The sequence below is a fragment of the Marmota flaviventris genome, chromosome 4 (assembly GCF_047511675.1).
Source record: "Marmota flaviventris isolate mMarFla1 chromosome 4, mMarFla1.hap1, whole genome shotgun sequence".
NCBI lineage: Eukaryota > Metazoa > Chordata > Mammalia > Rodentia > Sciuridae > Marmota > Marmota flaviventris.
Genome location: NC_092501.1, coordinates 70,136,055 through 70,157,750, shown reverse-complemented (window position 1 = coordinate 70,157,750; position 21,696 = coordinate 70,136,055). Strand labels below are relative to the sequence as shown.

General features: G+C 34.0%; 1 protein-coding gene across 2 annotated transcripts in view; it reads left to right on the top strand.

Moving 5' to 3' along the window:
* Pten (phosphatase and tensin homolog) overlaps nucleotides 1-21,696 on the top strand; it is a 60,036-nt gene that overhangs the window by 9,541 nt on the left and 28,799 nt on the right. Inside the window, exons 2-4 of one of the 2 annotated variants that reach the window (XM_027949222.2) lie at nucleotides 10,031-10,075; nucleotides 15,958-16,001; nucleotides 19,253-19,491. In XM_027949222.2, coding sequence (XP_027805023.2) covers nucleotides 10,031-10,075; nucleotides 15,958-16,001; nucleotides 19,253-19,491 — 328 coding nt within the window. Of the gene's footprint in view, nucleotides 1-10,030; nucleotides 10,076-14,224; nucleotides 14,244-15,957; nucleotides 16,002-19,252; nucleotides 19,492-21,696 lie in introns of those variants that run through there. The other variant, XM_071611248.1, reaches the window with a different exon arrangement.

Below are 21,696 nucleotides of genomic sequence, written 5' to 3'. Positions count from 1 at the left end.
AGAGATCTTTCTTTCTTTCTTTTTTTCCTCCTGTACTGGGAATTGAACCCAGGGATGCTTTCCTTAATCACTGAGCTACATCCATCCCTAGTCTTATTTTTTATTTGTAAATTTTGAGACAGGATCTAAGTTGCTCTGGGTCTTGCCAAGTTTGCTGAGACTGGCCTCTAACTTGTCATCTTCTTGCCTTCACCTCTGGAATTACTGGGATTACAAGCATGCACTAGCATGCCTGGCTCTTTTATTTTTTAATGTGGCTGCAAGTTACTCTTCTCATTTGTGGTTTTGCTTTCTGAGGTTTTAGTTAATCAGGGGTCAACCATGGTCTGGAAATAATCAATATTCATCTTTACTCTTTCAGGAGAGAGACCATATTTATATAACTTTTATTATAGTATATTTTGTAATTGTATTTTATTAATATTTTACTGTGCCTAACTTATAAATTAAACTTCATAGATATGTATGTATGTTTAAAAATGAAGACAGTGTTTGTTCTCATGTGTAAGTAAAAAGATTTTTGTATATGGAAATTATTTGAAATAAAATATAGTTTCATTAGAAAGATGTATTTTAGATAACCCAGGTTTTGGGAATATTGCCTTTCTGTTTTTAGTCTCTACTTTCCAAGTATCTATAGGCAAAATTTCCCATTTCCCTTTGGAAAGTGCTGTTTTTTTTGCCTTTTTAGCCTTTCTATTGTGTCAGACCTTCAAGACAATGAGCCAACTGTGGGTGTGAAATCTTTGGGAGGAGAGAGGAGGAAGTGGGAGGGACAGCCATGATGAATGTTTCCCTAAGTAATATTCAAGTTCCTTGAAAGAATGTAAACCCTCACCCCCTCACACACTTTTTAAAATGCTGTACTATTTTCTTTTACCCAGATTGTTTATTCTGCTATCAGCCTGACTGTTGCTCACAGTATTAGCTAAGAAATCATGAAGTTCAGTTTTTAGAGAGGCATATGATTTCTATAACGCTCACTCAAGCTATAGGAAAGTAATGGGGGCAAAAAAGGAAGTTTGAGTTCTTGGTTGAAAAGGATAGAAAGGGACTAATTAAACTTAGTTAGAAAGGAATTTTTTTGAAAAGTACTAGGCAGCTTATATCTTGAGAACTTGGTTTAGAAGTTGGACAGAAGCTCAGGGAAGCAAAATATGACCAGGAGGTTGTAACAAGATCAGTCTGCTTAGACTGTTGCTGCTTGGATGCTTGCTAAAGCGCAGGTACTGCTGCCATGACTATATATTGGTGACTGTGCTCATGAACTCTCAGCAACACCGGTCATGTCTATGAAGAATCCCTAACGTCTGCCTGTTGCCCTTACGCACTAAAATTCAGTGTCCAAAGCAGAAGGGCCTAATTGGCCTCAGGCCTGTACATGTGATGAAAGATGAAGAAAGAAATACCTTCTTCTGATCTCTTGAACTTCTCTCCAGATTGCAATGGTGTTTGATTGCTGAGCAGCCTAAAGATGATAAATGTCCCCTACAGATTTCTCCTACTTTATATTCTTGACCTTCAGACCCTATTCCCAAACATTTATTAAAATTTTTTAAAAAATGATTTTATTGTTCATAAACTTTTTAAAGAGCAAATGCAAAAATATTGCACACTATTCTACATCTCCTTTTTACATTCGATCAATATATCTTTTATATTGGCGTGGACATCTGCTGTTATTTTTTTTTTTTTACTACCTTTAATTTCATTTTATTATCATACCATAATTAACACTGCCATAAGATGAATATTTGTTTCCTTTTTTTTTTTTTTGCCATGAAAACAGTGCTCTAATAAATATCTTCACATGAGTATCTTGGTGTTATTTTGCAAATGTATTCTTAAAGGAAAAGCTGTGGAGTTGCTAGGTCAATTGAGTCCATGATTTAAACTTTTGCCTTAAAAAATGGCATTGTATATTAATGCCAAAATGTTTGAGTGCTTCCTCCCTTCTTTACAACCTCTATAGACATTTAACTTTTTGTAGTTTGTTGGCAAAAAGTGTGATTTGATTAACTTTCTTGTGAGGTTAAGTGACTTTTTGCTGTTTTATTGGCAGTATATATTATATATTTTTGTTGGGGTATGTTTATGTGTGTACTGACCCTGTCTTCAACTTGTTTTTTTTTTTTTCCCCCAGATTTTTTTTTTTCCTTAATGATTTTTTTAAACGAATTCTCTTAAAAATAAGGAAAATTCTTTGTGCAGTCAGTCTTATAATGTCTTGCGTCTCTTGGCCATTTGAATTCTGTGACTACAAAAATAAGCAGTGAGTTGGATGCAGTGGTGCATGCCTGTAATCCCAGCACACCTATGATCTCAGCAGTTTGGGAGGCTGAGGCAGGAGGATTTTGAGTTCAAAGCCAGTCCCAGCAAAAATAAGGTGCTAAGCAACTCAATGAGACCCTGTTGGTAAATAAAATACAAAATAGGGATGGGGATGTGGCTCAGTTGGTTGAGTGCCCCTGAGTTCAATCCCCTGTAAACCGCACCCCCTCACCCCCACAAGTAGTGAGAGATTTCTAGTAGTGAATAGCTGTCAACTTTTGGAATTCTAATTTATTTTAATTTCTTTATGGTTCTGTTGGGTCTACTTTCCCCTTCCTCAGCCTTTTATTTTAATACCATTTCTATGTTCTTTATAAATACTACCATTTTGTATTCATCTATGATTATTTTCTCCTATTTTTGGCCATTATAAATGTTATCTTTTAAATCTAAGCTCTGTAAGTAAGTCTTCATAGCTAAATTGGTTGGTCTTCTAAAAAGTTTGTCTTTTTAAAAACTAGAATTATTTGTACAAAATTTTAGTTGTTAAATCCTCTTCATAGCCTTTCCTTTTATGTTGCTTATGAATTCATAGCCTGTTATTTAAATGAAGCTTTTGAAATCTGTTTAACTGATCTGTATCATATCTAACTATGCCAGTATTTCCTTCCTTGTCTGACGTGAACTCTAAAATTATATGAACACTTTCTCTCTGTTTCCTGGCATTTCCACTCAAACTTGTTCCTCATTCTTTGTTGAAAATATATTCAAAGTTGTAGTTTCCTTCTTTATTTTCATTAATCAAATGATAAAATTAACCAAGCATATCAAGAACTTGACAGAAAACTGCATTTTGTTAAAAATTGTGAAGTCCCTAATTATTAGTGTATTCCTGTTTTCCAATTTTATGCTTTATTTCAAGAATATACCATTTCCATACATGAGTAGGAGGCATGGGTATGGTGTTCAGTGAATTTTTAAAGATCTCTGAACCCAGTAGACACATGTAGCTATTTATGTTTGAACTTACAAGAATTAAGTGACTCATTCATTTGCACTAGCTACATTTCAAGTATGCAGCAGCTACATGGGGCTACATATGTATTGGATAGCACAGTTCTACAACATTTTCATCATTGTGGAAAGTCATATTGGATATATACTTCTTGATAATCAGTGCTGTTCTGCTGCTTATTCTTAAAAGTTCTAATCCTTAAGATGATGATTTCCTTTTTATTGCTGTCCCCTAGTATTAAAATAAATTTGAGAATTTTTTAAAAAGTAGGTTGCATTTTACCAACTGATATTTATAAATCAGGCTATTCGTCTTACTTTTTTATTGCTCAATTTTATTGAGGAGTAAAATGTACCCTAAAAAGTATACTGTTCAATGAATTGACATGTAACCATATCTACCCATCCACCCATGCAAATATCACCATTATCAAGATTTAGTTACAAGAAGTTTCCTTGTACCCATCTGTGTCACCTGCTTTCTATCATTGTAGATAAATTTTGCCTATTCTAGAATTTTTTATAAATATTGTCATATGGTATGCACTCATTTTTTAGCTGGTTTCTTAGAGTAGTATTTTAAAAATTTTCTTTGGGCTGGGATTGTGGCTCAGTGGTAGAGCGCTTGCCTCACAAGTATGAGGCACTGGGTTCGATCCTCAGCACCACATAAAAATAAATAAACAAAATAAAGGCATTGTGTCCATCTACAACTAAAAAAATATTAAAACAATTTTTTTTTTCTTTGTTGCTTGTTAACAGTATAGTCTTCCCTTGGTTTCCATAGCATTGGTTCCAGGACCCTCCTGCTTATACCAAAATTCTCAAGTCCCTTATATAAAATAGTGTAGTATATGCATATATGTTCTCTCTCTCTCCCTACACACACACACACACACACACACACACACATATATATTTTAAACAGTACTAGGAATGGAACTCAGGAGCACTCTAGTACTGAGCTACATCCCCAGCTGTTTTCTTTTGAGACAGGGTCTCATTAAGTTGCTATGGCTGGTCTCGAACCTGCAGTCCTCCTGACTCAGCTTCCCAAGTAGCTGGGATTACAGGCATGTGCCTCCTCACCCAGCTCTTTTGTATATTTTAAATCATCTCTAGATATTTACAACACAATGGAAGTGCTATATAAATAGTTGTGATACTGTATTGTTTAGGAAATAATGACAAGGAAAAAGAAATACATGTAACCCTCCCTCTTCATCTGCCATTGGTTGAATCTACTGATGTGAAACCCATGACATGGAAAGTTGTTGACTGTCATTTTTTTTTGTACCTGGGATTGAGCCCTGGGGCACTTATCCACTGAGCTCCATCCCTAGCCCTTTTTAAAAATATATATTTATTTTAGTTGTAAATGGACCTTTATTTATTTATGTGTGGTGCTCACACATGCTAGCAAGCACTCTATCACTGAGCTACAACCCCAGCCCTTCCCAGCCCTCTTTTAAATTTTTATTTAGAAACAAGGTCTTGCTGGGTTACTTAGGGCCTTGCTAAGTTGCCAGAAGCTAGATTGAACTGGCCATTCTTCCTTAGCCTCCCAAACTGCTGGGATTACAGGTGTGGGCCACCAGTCCAGTCTTCTGTGATTTGTTTTTGTTGCTAATTCATATTGTATGGACATGGCATAATTTATTTATCCATTCACCTGTGGTGAACACTTGTATTGTTCTCAGGGTTTATCATGAGCAAAGTTGGTATGAGCATTCGTGTACAAGACTTCAGGAACATATTTTTGTTTCTGTTGATTAAATACTTAATGGCATAGAATAGAGATTCCACAAAAAAATTTTTGACAAAGATGCTGAGATTAAGTTGGTACGGGAAGGAGAGTTTTTTTTTTTTTTTTTTGGCAGGGTTAAATGTTTATTAAACCAAGCTTTAAATTATATATCCACTTACAGTCTGTAAACAAATACAGTACACATGTAAGTAAATGGGCAGCAAATTAGAATCAGTGGAAAAACTAAAGTTCCCTTTGCACACTGGCACCTCACCAGAACATCCTCCGCAGGCCAGCAGCACAGGGCTGTGCTGGAGTTAAGGGTGAGATGAAAGAACCAGAGGGTGAGTTCCACTCCATCCCGAGGGTGGGTGTCAAGACGGGCATCTGTTCCACACCAGGCAGGGTGGACCACAGCAAGGCCACAGGGTAGTTTTTACATTCACAGATTGGCTGAAATAGTACAAATGAACTTCCTAATCTCGGTGTCTCCCTCCCTATCACCATCATTAGTAAGAAGTGTGAATTAAAATAAATGACGGACCACAGGTGGTTACAAAAATAGATGACTCAGAGTAATAAATATCTATAAGTAGCAGAGCATAAACTTATGTAAAATTTACCTTTTCCCATAATGTGCAGATTATCGTAAGTATGTTTGAGAGGTATGGTCAGCAGAATTCACAGTGGTAAGAAGGGATTTTTTTTTTTTTTTTTTTTTTGGTACCAGGGAGTGTATCCAGAGGCACTTAACCACTGAGCCACATCCCCAGCCTTTTTTATACATTTTATTTAAAGACAGGGTCTTGCTAAGGGAAGGAGAGTCTTTTAACAAACAACACAGAAAACGAAATAAAACTTGATGTATAACTCTCATTATACTCAAAAATTAAAATAGATTATAGGCCAAAACATAAAAGTGAAGTTTTAAAGTATAAAACTTACAGATAGCAATATGGAAGAAAATCTCTGGTTTAGTTGAAGATCTCTTTGATATAAGAAATCTTATATTTCTATTTCTTAGACATAGAAAATTACTTTATAAGAAAAAGTGGACAAATTTGACTTCATCAGCATTAAAAACTTATGCTCTTTGAAGAGCACAATTAAGGAAATGAAAGGGCCAAGGACAAAAAGAGAAAAAGATACAAAGTTTAAAAAAGAGATAAATATATGGTCAATAAACATTTGAAAAGATGTTTCAAATCAGTCTTGAGGGAAATGAAAATTAAAACATGAAATGCTGTTTGATGTTTACTGGAATGGCTAAAATTTCACAGGATTAACAAGGGTGGCAGGGATGTAGATCAATTGGAAAGCTCAGGCCTATTGGTAAAAGCACAAAATGATTCAACTTCTTTGGAGCAGTGTTTGACTTAGCGCCTCCCTTTTTTTCTGAGGCTGGCTCTGAACTCTTGATCCGCCTGCCTCAGCTTCCCGAGCTGCTGGGATCATAGATGTGTGTCACCATGCCTGGCAACATTTCTTATATTAATTAAAAATTTTTTTTTAGTTGTTGATAGACTTTTATTTTATTTATTTATATGTGGTGCTGAGCATCAAACCCAGTGCCTCACACATTCCAGGCAAGTGCTGTACCACTGAGCTCCAGCCCCAGCCCTCTTATATTACTTTTGATGGCCAGAATTTCTTTGGCGAGTTATAGGTCACTTCTGCTATGGCTTATTTCTTCACCCTTTAGTTTTATACCTCTTTAGAGAGAGTAGATTTTCTTGAGTACTGGGAATCACTATTTTTTCAGTGGGATTATATGAAGCTGTTATTTTGGTTCTTCTGTTATGTATGAGAAAACTACTGTGAAGGTAAGAGTTAAGTTTCACCATCATATTTACTTTGTCATTGGATATATATGGGAGATAGTAGTTAAGGTCTAGGATGTTTGGAGCTAACCTATTTTAATGGGGTTAAAGCAGGAATTATTTATGTATTTAAAAAATGGTTCCATGTATTAGTAATAGCTATAACAATTGTAATTATACTCAGATTCTAAGAGCAAGTGTAGATTAAATGTGAATATAGCAGGGGAAATATATATGGTTCCCAAATAACTACAGAAGGATGTAGCAAATAATTTTGCTTTTCCAGATGCTAATTTTTCTGATTCATCTACTTAGGATTATTGGGAGATATCCAATGTCCTTAGGCTGTTTTTTGAATGGGATATCTTAAAAAGGTTCTCCACTGGGTTTCTCAAGGAGCCTTCATAATTGCAATTGTCAGTACTTGAAGTTACATTACTATTGTTTCTGTAGTAGCTCTGGCAAGTGCTTGACAAATATTTGTTCAGTGAAATTTTGGGAAATACAATCTGCCACACCTTTCTTCTGCTGTCTTCAGTTGAGGCTGTCCAATAGACTTTTCTTCTTAGGTATTAGACTTTTGAAGACTGGATCTTCTGTCTTTTAGATTGTCTGTATCTTTTTTTTTTTTTTTTTGAAACTTTTCATCTTTTCACTCATTTTAATCATTTTCCTTTACATTCTTGTACATATTTTGGAACTGGTTCTGTTGACTTTTTTTTCCCCCTCCTTGGTTATGGGTCATATTTTTCTGCTCTGCCTGTCTAGTAAATTTTAATTGATTCTTGAATGTGAAGGGATTCAGATTGTTATTTTCTCTGAGGGTACTGAGATTCATTTTAACAGGCATTTAAATTAATGGTTGATTTGATATTGTTAGGCTTGGTTTTCTTTGTTAAGGTAGGCCTATTTCAGATTTATCTTTTGTACAGTCTTATGGTCCCTACTTCTAAAGTGTGGCCTTTCTGTGGTCTCAGCTGAATATCAGGGGTACTCAGGTCTTTCCTCTCTGGTTGGGCCAGAATTCCAGCTTCTTTTAGTATTGCACTGCCTCTGGTGTCTTCTCATTATAATTTCAGATTCTGCATATATGCAGCCCAGCGCTTTGCCAAAAACCTGAGGTGAAATCTATGCAAACTTGTTTTTCCTTTTTCCTATACATTACCTACCACATCTCTGGCACCCTGCTTTACAGACTCTAGCTAGCTGTCTTACCAACTCAGATTTCTAATTCTCTAATCTCTGCCTTTTCACCTCAGCTAAACCTTTTATAATCTACCTGTAACAATTGTAGTGTGAATGAAATATGTAACTTTTATTAGTGGTAGTTTGAAGTACTGCTTGTACTATCATATAACATGCTTTTTTTTCACATTCAAGTTCATGGACTCTCTTTCTCCTCCCCATTACACACATATTTTTAGATTTCCTCTCCATTTTCCCTCCTTCTAATAGTTATATTGTAGTTTTGGTTATATTGAGCTTTTTATGTGGTTATTACTAGATAAATGGCATTCCTGGCTAGCAATATAGTATATTGTGACTAATATTTTTTCCTACATATTTAGTTTTCCCTCATTTTTTTTTCTTTTACTTGTTTAGTTTTCTATGTTCTTAATTTTAATTAATTCACAAATTCACCCCAATTTTATAAGTCCACCATGTTTGAGCACATTTGGTGTTCTGTCAGTTTTATCGTCTCCAGGATCTTTTTTATCAGCCCTAACCTGGATTAATTGCTCTCTAGACTTGCTATATGGAAGTCTTTGATGCCTCTCCCCATCATTCTGGGGATTCACCTGTCCTCTCCTGTGAGTTGGATTCTTCAGTTCCTGGAACCTGTCATCAGTTTTCATTGCTTTCTACTCTGGTTTTGGCATATCTTTGTAACTTCCTGGGAAAATATAGGAAAGTAAAATTATTTTAGAGTTTGCTTATTTTAAGATACTTTTATTTTATACTCATTTGATTTATAGACTCTGTCTTGGTGTAGAATTCTAGGCTGAAAATATTTTTCATGAAAATCAGAATGTTTTGCCTAATTTTTTTAAAAGATATTAGATACAGTGGTATGTGTCTAATCCCAGTGACTCAGGAGGCTGAGGCAAAAGGATCTTAAGTTTGAGGCCAGCTTTAGCTACTTCGTGAGACGCTGTTTCAAAAAAAAAAGGCCGTGGATATAGCACAGTGGTAAAGTGTCTCTGTGTTGAATCTCTACTGTTGGCAGGAAAAAGGGGCACTGTCATTTTGATTCCACATTCTTTTTATGCAGATGTTTCCGGCAGTGTTATAGGGTCTTCTTTTTGTCTCTTCAGCATTCAAAAATTTCAAAATTTTACTGGGTATTCATGTCCCTTTTTGTTTGAAAACTCATTTTTTAAATAAAGCTTTCTGTTTATCATTTGTCTTCTACATTTTTTTCTGATAGTTCTTCAGTATTATATTCTTATAACTCTTCAATTACCTACCTCATAAGGTTGAGGATTAAACAAATTTACATACATAGAATACTTTAAATAAGTGTCTGACATGTAGTAAAGACTTGTGGTACCTGTAATTGTTACTGTTTAGTTCCATAATTGTCTTGAGGGCATAGTCTTTGGTTTTGATTCTTTTACTTACTAGTTTTGAGATCTATCTCTTTCCTCTGTAAAATGTGAATAAGCTATCCTCTCAGAAGTTTGTGAGAGGTAAATAAGAGTATATATGTGAAAATGCTAATAACTTTTACAGAGTTAATAGTTGCTGCTTGAATCTTAATGTCAAGCTCTTTGTTTGAAAGAAAACTATGGCTGAATTTTAAGAGTACTAGATTTCTTGTACCTTGCAAATTTGTGTGAGCTAGGTGAACTTGAGTTAAATACTAATGCTGCCTTTTTCAATAAATTATTTCTTACTGCTCAATCTTGTTTTGTTATTCCAAAAAGAGAAGATAAGGAAAATATTCTGTGAAAAGCTCTGGCTTTACTTCAGATTGTATAACTCTATGTAATGTAGTAATTATTTAAGAATGACATGATTATTTATTTGGGTTATTTATTTATTTTTACTTAAAGGTATTCGAGATTAGGAAAAATAGAATCTGTCTTTTGGTTCTTCTCAATAGTTTTTAATGTAATTTCAAATGTTAGCTCATTTTTGTTAATGGTGGCTTTTTGTTTGTTTGTTTTGTTTTAAGGTTTTTGGATTCAAAGCATAAAAACCATTACAAGATATACAATCTGTAAGTATGTTTTCTTATTTGTACGCTTGCAAATATCTTCTAAATAACTAATAAGTGAAAGTTATTTTTTTGTTAGAGTAAGGTAGAGTTAAAGATATATATTTTACTAGAATTGTATTCCTAAAACAATTAGTTGAAGAAGACTGAGAACACTGTTAGATCATTTAGAAAGTGTAGTGATGAGATAAAACAATGTTGGCACAGATTCACGTTACTTGATCTGCTTTAAATGACTTGGCATCTAGCCCACTTTTGAGCCCCTAACCCTGTGGTTATTTGAAGTGTAATCCATAGGAGAGCTCTGTTAAGATGTCTTCCATGGAGGCATTCTCCAGAGTGTATATGATTTTGTTTATTCAGTCTCTTGATCAATTGATTGAAGAAGGTATTAGAGTATTTGGTTTGTAACATAATAAGTTATCTAAAATTGTTGAATTAGATAGTTTCTATTGTCTTGGGCAGGGTTTTAAGGGTTGCCTACTTGATAGAGCTAGTTGACCTTATCTTTAATTTTCTGCTTTTTCTTTTGACTTTGGGAATAGAGACATGAAAGGAAAAAAAGAAGGGAAAGAAGGGAAAAAAATACTTAAATGATTTTGCCCTTGAAGACTATTTTTCCTTCTCAAAGTACTAACCATTTTCTAATTTTTGAAAAATTGGAAAAACATTACATTTTAAAGACTGGTACCTGGCCTTTATTTTTTTTCTATTTATAAATGATTACAATAGAAAAAAATATATAAAGTTATATACTTGGTCACAATTGTTTTTGTAGAGTTATTTATCAAATGTTATAACAAGATTCTCTTATGCCTCCAGTGGACATTTAAATCTTTTACCAAAAAGAATGAAAGATTTTTTATGCCTTGTTCTTTTATAATAATAAAACTCATAGGTACTGGGTGTGGAGTAGACACCAATGTTGTTGTCTAATGAGTTTTCAGTGACTTCTTCAGATTCACAAAGGTGCAAACATTTAGTGCTTGCCACATGTTAGACATTATAAAACACACTGGGCGTGGGTACAGAAAGGATAAGATACCAGTTCAGTCCTGAGGTAGCTTGTAGTCTAATGTGAAAATTAAAGTATTATAGAAGATGTAATTCTTAAATACAAGAAGGCATTGAAGAGAACAGTAGAAATAGTAATTGTGTTCCATATGACAGTTTTCATAAAGGAAGGATATTTGAGTTGTAGTGAACAGAATCAGTAGGGACTGACTCTTAGGCCAAGGAAGAAGGAAAATGGCATAGCAGAGTGAATAGCAAGTAAGGAGATTGTTGGCATAATAGTGTTTGGAATGTGGCAGATCATTTATTTTTGTCGGATTGTGATGTGTGTATGTGTGCCTGGGGAGTTTCAGTGATAAAACATGCTTAAGTTTAGGTGAGCCCAGTTTACAAATGATCTGTGCATTTAGGGGTCATCTATTCTAGATTAACCTTTCTTATAGTGCCTTGTTGTTGTTTTGTAGGAAAATAAAAACCACATAGCTTTGTGGTTTTTGAACATCTCTATTCAGAAGTTGAATTAACAACAACAAAAAAGAATTGTCAAAAGCTGAAATCCATTACATAGATCTTGTCAGTCTTAGACTCTCAGAATTGGGGATTTGGAATCTTAAAAGGGAGGTCAAAAGACAAATTCTGCAATTGTCATAATTTTATTCCAGTTTAGCATATCTAAAGGGAAGGAAATTGTTTTCATTCCTGTATGTAGTGGCTTCCTGCTTTCTGGAACTTAGGATTTAGGCTTGTACTATTGATGTTGTGGGTCACTACATTATTATGGTTAAAATTGGCTTTGGGGGATAGCCTGGGAATGGGAATGCCTGATTTGTATTTCTAAACATTGGAATCCCAAGATAATGAAATAACTCTTTATTAGTCTAGAATAGCTTTTAATGCATATTAACTCCCCCTCCTCACATGAAATGTGGACTTTCAGAGCTGGAAAGTACTGAAAGAAATCTTTTAGTATAACCTTCTCATTTTACAAATGGGGAATATGAAGCCTACAGAAGTTAAGAGAGTTAACAGTCATAGTAGCAATCCATCCACTGTTGATGCCAGTGTTCCTTTTATTTTAACCTCCCCCAATTTTGTTCTCTTCAAAAGTTTCTAGAGCTATCAGTCTGTAGTATGTTTCTGATGTTACTTTCCAACCTTTACCTTCTTTCCACCCCTGCTTATTGTATATCTGGTTCTGGGTAAGTGAGTCTAGCATCATTAACAGTTGTTTCTATTTTATTTCTTTAATTTTTAGAATAGTAATTACATGTGATATCTTTTTCTTTGGAAACATACAGATAGGAAGATCTTAAAATATTTACACTAGGTATACCCACATTTAATAATATGTTATGTCTTTTGTAGCAATTGCAATTATGACATACATGGAGGAAGAAGAACTCTTAATGTGAACTTTGTAATAATTAAATATTCATGTCTCTATAGTTTCTTCAGGCTTTCACTAAATTATTTTTAAGACTAGGTAAAATTAGCCTTATAGAATTATCAAAATTTAAGTATACTGATGCTTGTTAAATTAATCAGTATATTTTAGGGTACAAATACTTTTTATTTTTTGTTTTTCCCTCTTTATAATCTATACACTGGTAATGATAGGGAAGGAAGGGAGATAGGAATAAAGTCATATATAGTTAACCTTAGTATTCACCAAATGCTAATTTTCAAAAGATTTATATATTTCATTGCTTATTTTGCTGATATACTTAATCCTTTTGTAGTAAAACTTTAGCTAGTATTGATTTTTTTTTTTTTTTTTTTGGTGGAGGTGCCGGGGATTGAACCCGGGGCTTTGTACATGTGAGGCAAATACTCTACCAACTGAGCTATATCGCTAGCCCCTCGTATTGATTTTTTTTAAAAATATTTTTTTAATTGTAGATGGACATAATACCTTTGTTTTATTTTTATGTGGTGCCGGGGATTGAACCCAGTGCCTCACACATGCTGGGCAAGTGCTCTACCACTGAGCCACAACCCTGGCCCTCCTCCTATATAAGATAAACGTAGCTATGTTGTAGAGTAAAGAAGAGACTCACCTGCTTAGCTAACTATATGGCAAGTATCACTTCTTTGGAAATTTTTCCTATTCTTATCCCTTTCTTCACTCTGCCTACTACCTCTTTAAAAAAAAAAAAAAACCCTCAGTACTTCTTCATTTTTCTTGTCTCATATAAGTAGTATAAGGGTAATAATAAAAAATTATATCTTTTGAGTTTTAATTATAAAGATATTGAAATGATTAAATCCCAATTGTTTTCTAAGTATCTTTGATTTTAATATGTTGAGATTTATCACTAATATATCACAAAAAAATATAAAAGAAATTTTGTTGGGGGGAGTGTTGTGTGTGTGCATACATGTGTTTAGGGAGAGCAGAGTCTTCGTCTTTACCCTTCTAGCCCTTACCCTGAGCATTTGCACCACCACCAGTCCTAGCTTATACTTTCCAGACCCCCATATTACCTGTAAAGATCATCATAATGTTTTTGTTTTTTATCATCACTGTTAGTTGGCTTTGTATTTTGTGACAAATATTGCTTGAGTAGGAAGGTGGCTTTGATTAAAATTTGAATAAAATTTGTAATTGCTTTCATATTTAAAACTTTTAATGTTTTTTATTCTAAGTAGAAGTATGATGCAGTAATAGAAAATGTTTTGTAACCAGTGATACTGAGCTTGAGTTCTGATTCTTCATTAATATATTGTGATTTGGGGCAAGGTTTTAAATGTTCTGCTTTCTCATAAAAATATGAGGCTAATATTAGTCATTATTACATGTTTGTGAGGATGAAAAAAAACATAAAAATTCTTAGAAGGTTTGCGCATCTCATAGCATTTAGTACTTGTTATTTCTCTTTCCCTCCATATATTCATCTTAGAGTACTATGCTGGGATCAAACCTAGGGCTTCATGTGTGCTAGGCAAGTGCTGCACCATTGAGATACAACCTTCAGCTCCCAAACCAAACATTTTGATATCCTGAAAAAAGTATGGGAAGTTTAGAAAACTGAATCTACATGAAACTGACATTTATTTTCTTTTTTCTTATTATTTTTTAGTGTCAATGGACCCTTCCTTCCCTCCTTCCCTCCCTCCACAGTGCTGAGAATCAAACCCAGTGCCTCACATATGCTAGGCAAGCACTCTACCACTGAGTTACCACCCCAGCCCCTGACATTTATTTTCTTTTGAGCTGTTATGAAACTGGCTTCTTAGAGTTATTTTATAGCCTTATATCCCACTTCCTAAGCCTTTACAGAATTCCTTTTAAAATACTGCACCATGGATTGTTCACTACTGGTCAGTCTGCTAAAGAAAGTATAAAATTTAACTATTTTATTGGTCATTTCTCTTCTGTTTATCATGTTTTTCACATTTGTGTGGAATTATTTAACAGGGATACATATGACATTACTAAATACATTTTCTTTTTAGCCAAACTCAGTATTCTAAATTACAATATACTAAAAAGAAAAAAAACTTTGTTTTGAGTGGTAATGTGAAAGTCGATTTATTATAAGTATGACCAGTTTTTTAACAGTTTTAATTTATAATTAGTTAAATTTCTTGTGAATTTGAAACTTTAGAGGAATTATATAAATGTTTTCCATATTTCTAACTGTATAATACAGGTTCACAGTAGCTTATTTAAAAATTTTGGAGCTAGTTATGTTTTAATATTCTGAATTTTTTGGTTTTCAGAAAGGCAATACAGAAGCATATAGAGACTCTTTAAGTATATTAATTAAGGACTACATACAGTCTTAAAACCTCAAATCAGATTCTACAATTGAGATTGCCATAAATTAAAAGAAAATGTTAGCTGTTTTGTAAGTTTAGGATTTTGTAGGTTAAGGAGCAGTAGATCTTAATTTGTTCTAAAATATTGATTTTTATTTTAAATAGTTTTAAAAATCTGGTTTGGTGGTAGTTGGATTTACTATGATGCTGCTGACCACACTGTCAATTATGAGTAAGCCAGTACATAATAACAAAGACATCACTACCATTAAAAAGACAAATATTTGTATGCTGTATGAATGCAATGTTAGAATTTTACTATCCTGTATTGATTTTACTTATTCTTTCATTGCTTTCAGATATTAAAATTTATAATCTGAGAGATTATTTAACTGAATTTTATTCCAGGCATAGGTAAATTCTGTCTCAGAGCCCAAAGAAATTTCCAATTTATTTGTTGAACCCTTTAAACCATGAGAGAACTGGAGAGTTTGAGAAGTTTGCAGATGTAATCTCAGATAGGCATATTTGCCATTGATCCCTCCTGAAAATCTAGAGTGGATTCACTAAAAATGACTTTGGTTTATCTAAAGGGAGAAAGGTCTGGTTTAAAAAAATTAAGTAAGCATCGTGCCCAAATAGATTAGCATCATTCAGTTTTCTTTTGTCCTTTTGCTTTTAATATTTTTAACATGTTTTCAAATAATAGTTTAAGAATTGTATGTGCTCATCTGATGAGATAAAGACAACAATGAAATTATTTACTTGTTTACAGGTACTTGTGAAATAAAAAAGTACATTCTAATAACAAGTAGAATTTTGTAAATTTGAAAATTATAGATGCAATTTAATTTGTAGGGCTGTATGATGAGGGCATCACAAATTTGATAAGCAAATGTATAAGCTCTGTTTGCATATACTTCACATCTTAAACCTTCACTTCCTTAATCATAAAATGGGGATAGTTTTAGTACCTACCTCACAGAATTCTTGGGATTAAATGAAAGAGTGAATATAAAATACTCAGCACAATGCCTGATTCAAGAAACTTTTTGTTATTATGCCCAAGTACAAAAGGTAATTTATGCCACTTTAAATTTTTCTTTTAGATGTGCTGAAAGACATTATGACACCGCCAAATTTAACTGCAGAGGTATGTATAAATGTACTGTAGTATATTGTATAACTTAAAACCAATAGACAATATTGTACTGTCATAACAATAATGAGTTATCATGATATAAATATTTATCTTAAGGATAATCTTAGACAACTTGGAAAAACTAATTTTGCTGTTGTACTTTAGAAAAAAAGTATCATATAAACCTATCTATTGTCTGGAAGACTATAAAGTGTAGAATAGACAGGAGAAATTACTAGACTGTGTTTGTATCATAAGGAGGGGGTTTCCCTACTGTTTAAAGCATTTGATGTCAGTATGCAGTTTCAGAGAGAAAGCAGAACTACTTTTCTGCTTTGAGGAATGACTTAAAGATAGGAAGGATAAAATAACATGGATAAAGAGGAGCTATTTAGGTGAAAGCATGGAACTATTTTTTTAATTTTTTATTTGTTTCAATTAGTTATACATGACAGCGGAATTCATTGTACATGAATGGGCACTTGATCTCTGAGCCGCATCCTCAGGCCTTTTTATTATTTAGTTTGAGACAGGGTCTTGCTAATTTCTCTGATTATGCACAATATAGAGGCACATCGTTCATGTACCTAGGGTAATGATGTCTGTCTCATTCCACCATCTTTCCTACCCCCAATCTCCCTTTCCTTCCCTTTCCTCCCCTCTCCTTTCCTTCCCTCTCCTCCCGTCCCTGCCCCTCTCCTGCCTCTCCTCCCCTTTCTTCCTCTTTCCTCCCCTTTCCTCCCCTCCCTGCCCGTCCCCTCCCCTCTCCTTCCTTTCTCTCCTCTCCCCTCCTCTTCCCTCCTCTCCCTTCTTTTCCCCTCCTTACCCTCTGCGAAATCCAAAGTTCCTCCACTCCCCCACCCCCCATTATGCATTAGCATCCACATATCAGAGAGAACATTTGGACTTTGGTTTTTTGGGAATTGGCTTACTTCACTTAGCATGATATTCTCCAACTCCATCCATTTACCTGCAAATGCCATAATTTTATTCTCTTTTAGTGCTGAGTAATATTCCATTATATGTGTATACCACAGTTTTTTTTATCCACTCATCTATTGAAGGGTATCTAGGTTGGTTCCACAGTTTAGCTGTTGTGAATTCAGCTGTTATGAATAATGATGTGGCTGTTCACTGTAGTATTTTTTTTTAAGTTTTTTAGTTGTAGATGGACACAATACCTTTTAATTTTATTTATTTTTATAATGTGGTTCTGAGGATTGAACCCAGTGCCTTACATGTGCTAAGCAAGTGCTTTACCAATGAGCCACAATCACAGCCCCTAGTGTGTTGATTTTAAGTCCTTTGGGTATAGACAGACCAAGGAGTGAGATATCTGGGTCAAATGGTGGTTACATGCCAAATTTTCTAAGGAATCTCCATACTGCTTCGGGAACTGTTTTTTAACTGAATTTTATTCCAGGCATAGGTAAATTCTGTCTCAGAGCCCATAGAAATTTCCACTTTATTTGTAGAATCTCTTAAACCATGAGAGAACTAGAGAGTTTGAGAAGCTTGCAGATGGAAGCCTCAGATAGGCATATTTGCCATTGATCCCTCCTGAAAATCTAGAGTGGATTTTTAAATGGATGGTTTGAGAATTCTGAAGCATTAATTACCAAGAGTAAGTTTAATTTCACTAAAAATGTTTTTTTTTTTTTTTTTGTGTGTGTGTGTGTAGGAAGGTAGGTAGGTAGAGTTAGGTTTTTGCTTACTAGACAAAGCATGCCATTGGTTGAGGTTTCTTGTTCTCTCTCTCTCTCTCTCTCTCTCTCTCTTTCTCTCTCTTTGGTACCAGGAATTGAACCCATGGGCACTTGATCTCTGAGCCACATCCTCAGGCCCTTTTATTCTTTAGTTTGAGACAGGGTCTTCTTCCTAAGTTGTTCAGGGCCTTACTAAGGTGCTGAGGCTGGCTTTGAACTTGTGATCCTCCTGTCTCAGCTTCCTGAGTCATTGGATTACAGGAGTGTACTACCATGTCTGGCAAGGTTTATCTCTAAAGAGATATTTTACAGATTTTCTTGAATGTTTTTGTGTGCCATTTAGGAAATGAAGATGAAATAATGGTCTAGTTATGCAAATGACTACGTGAAAACTGTCCCACTAATTGTATGTAATAGTAGTCATTATCTATCAGAAGAGCTTTCCTGTCATACCAAAGGATTTAATTGATCGTAGTCTCTACTATGTTATTATGACTCGAAGATTCAAGACATAGTGTTCACATATTTAGATGACATAGAATAAGTAGTACATTGGTGTCAGGATGTTTAAGGATCTTCTTAATAGATTGAAACCAATGCATATACTAAATGATAAAAATTTAATAGTGATATATATATATATATATATATAAGTGTCCTGTTTCTAGGCAAATTTTAAAAAACCTCAACTCTAACTTAGGGAACAGAGAAGTCTTGGATTTTTAATAATTTATGTGAAAAAACTTGAAACTTCATTTTATAACTTTACTACAATTATAATCTTTTGTAAGTAATTTTTTTTTTTCAATTTCTTTTGTAAATGCTTTTCAAGTCATGTATAGATAACACTAAGATTTGTAAAACCATCTCTCTCTTTTTCTTTTCCTTTGGCACTGGGGATTAAACCCAGAATCACATTACTACTGAGGCACATCCCTAGCCTTTTTATTTTTTATTTTTTGAGACAGAGTCTCACTAAATAGCTTAGGGCCTTGCTAAGTTGCTGAGGCGGGCTTCGAACTTGCCATCCTCCTGCTTCAGTTTCATTTATTTATTTATTTATTTTTATATATGACAGTGGAATGCATTACAAATCTTATTACACATATAGAGCACATTTTTTCCCCACAGCATTTTTATTTTATGAAGTTAAAATACAGTCCTTTCCACAGTTGATTCTATTGGTAATCTATACTTTCTTTGAAATATTTTTTGTCATGATGCAGTATTATAAATATTGTTATTCATTGAGAGACCCATGTGACATTTCATTTTGGATTCAGGTATACTTCTGGTGTATTGTGACCTCTGCTCCCAGTCTTACAGCAATTTCCTCCTTCATGAAGTGAGAAACATAATGCTTGGGTACTTTTAGAAGTTAGCAATAGAGTATTCTCTCTTCAAAAATTAGAAAGTTAATGAGCAATAAGGTATTTGTATTTAGTTTTTCTTTCAAACACCTAAGTTTATAATGCAACATTTCTAAAGTTTACCTACTTTTAATTAAAAATTCAGGAGAGATTTTTTTCTTACTCTGAGATTATCTTTTTACCACAGTTGCACAGTATCCTTTTGAAGACCATAACCCACCACAGCTAGAACTTATCAAACCCTTTTGTGAAGATCTTGACCAATGGCTAAGTGAAGATGACAATCATGTTGCAGCAATTCACTGTAAAGCTGGAAAGGGACGGACTGGTGTAATGATTTGTGCATATTTATTACATCGGGGCAAATTTTTAAAGGCACAAGAGGCCCTAGATTTCTATGGGGAAGTAAGGACCAGAGACAAAAAGGTAAGTTTTTATATTCTGTTCTCCCTTTCTTCTTCTAGATCCAAGAATTTATTGCAAGACAGACTTTTTTCTTTTTCTTTTTTTCCCCTTCACCTTTCTTAAGATATAATGTGATATTTTGATACATGTATGTATTGTGAAATGATTACTACAATTGGTCTACTCATCATATCACCTCATATAATTATTGTTTTCTCCCTATTGTGGGGAGAGCATTTGAGATATACTCTTGTAGCGATTTCTTTTCTTTTCTTTTTTTTTTGGTACTGGGGATTGAACCCAGGGGCGCCTAACCACTGAGCAATATCTCTAGCCATGTGGCCCCCTCACCCACATATATTTTATTTTGAGACAGGGTCTTGCTGAGTTGCTTGAACTCATGATCCTCTTTACTTCAGCCTCCCGAGCTGCTAGGATTTCTCTTAGCAATTTTCAAGTTTGTAGTATATTATTATTAACTGTAGTCACCATGCTGTTTATTTAGTCTCCAGATCTCATTTATCTGGCCTAACCGAAACTTTGTATAGTTTATGAGTAATATCCCCCTATTCCCATCTACCCCCATCCTCTAGAAAAGAGATTTTAAAAAGATAGTTGTTAATGCCTAATTTCTTTCAAAAATTTTAATCAAGTACTGCCCCACCCAACTTCTGTATGAACAAGTATCTAATTAATTTTTCAGACCATGCTGCTGTTTTTATATCATGATAGCAAATCTTACCTATTAACTTTATGACATATTGGATCTTACAAAAATCCTTATAAAGTAGCATTTTAAAAACAGCATATTGCTGGCCATGGTGCTACATGCCTACAATCACAAACTTGGGAGGCTGTGGCAAGGGCATCATAAATTTGAGTCCAGCCTTAGCAATTTAGCAAGGCCCTAAGGAACTTTCCTTATCTCACAAGAAAAAATAAAATAGGCTGGAAGTGTAGCTCAGTGGTGAAGCATCCCTGGGTTAAATACCCAGTATACAAAAAACAGACAAACCAATCCAAAACACCCCTGCATATCAATCAAAAGTAAGCTTACTGTTGCTGAAGCTTGCTTGAGAATAAAATGTTTTGGGATAATTACCTGAATATGATTATTACCTAATAAAGTGTGATCATTTATAATAAAATTCATTCTTTCATGTGAATAATTATAAAATGGAGTTACAATTAATCAGAGATTCTTCAGTTTTTTAGAAAACTAAAAACCTTAAAAATCAGCAACAAATTTAACTTACTGCATTTGAGGGCGAAAAGCAAACTCTTGAGAGGTTTTTACAATTTTTCAAAGGGTCAATTTCTTTGGATGGTAAGTATAATAAAACATATTACCTTTTTAATATCCTTTGTATTAAAAAGAGTTTTTGTACGTTTCTTTAAGTAGAACAAAACCCAAACCTCTCCAGATGGAGAAAACTCATTTAGGGAGAGAGACATTAATCAAAAATTTGTTGTAGTTTTAATAATTTTATAACTAGGCAGATTCTTCTCCAGGATAAGCCAATTTCTTCTTCATTCAGCTTCAAAACAAATAGAGGTTATCATATTCATCATTTTAAGCTGAGTAGTTGTATCAGTTTCTTTTTCACCTCTTGTTTTTTAACCATTTGTTTGTCTTTGTGACTTTCTGAGTTATATGTAAGGACGCCAAAGTACCATTTATTGGAAATAGTTCACAAAATTGGGTATTAAAAGTCGGGTAAAAAAATTTTGTTTTGGTAAAGTATAAAAGTTGTGTGATGAGCAGAACGCTAGATTTAGTAAGCTAGGAGCTTTAAAAAAACCTGTTCATGTTATATAGCTTTAAAAAATCTGATGAAAGCCAGACATGACAAACACCTGTAATCCCAGCGGCTTGGGAGGCTGAGGAAGGAAGATCTTGAATTCATAGCCAGCCTCATTTTAGCAACTCAATGAGACACTGTCTCTAAATAAAATACAAAAAAATACTGGGGATGTAACTCAGTTGTTAAGTGCCCCTGAATTTAATCCCTGGTACCAAATCTGATGAAAGTTTTAAGTGTTTTCCCATTAAACATAGGCATGGATACATAAAAAAATTTTACTTATGGTTTTTAATTGTACTGAAACTTATTTAACAACATAGATCATAAAAGACACCTTCAATTTATTTGTGAGTTTTTTCCCATACAAATATCAGTGGCCACAGTATATGAGAATGATGAATAAATCAAAGTGGTATAAATT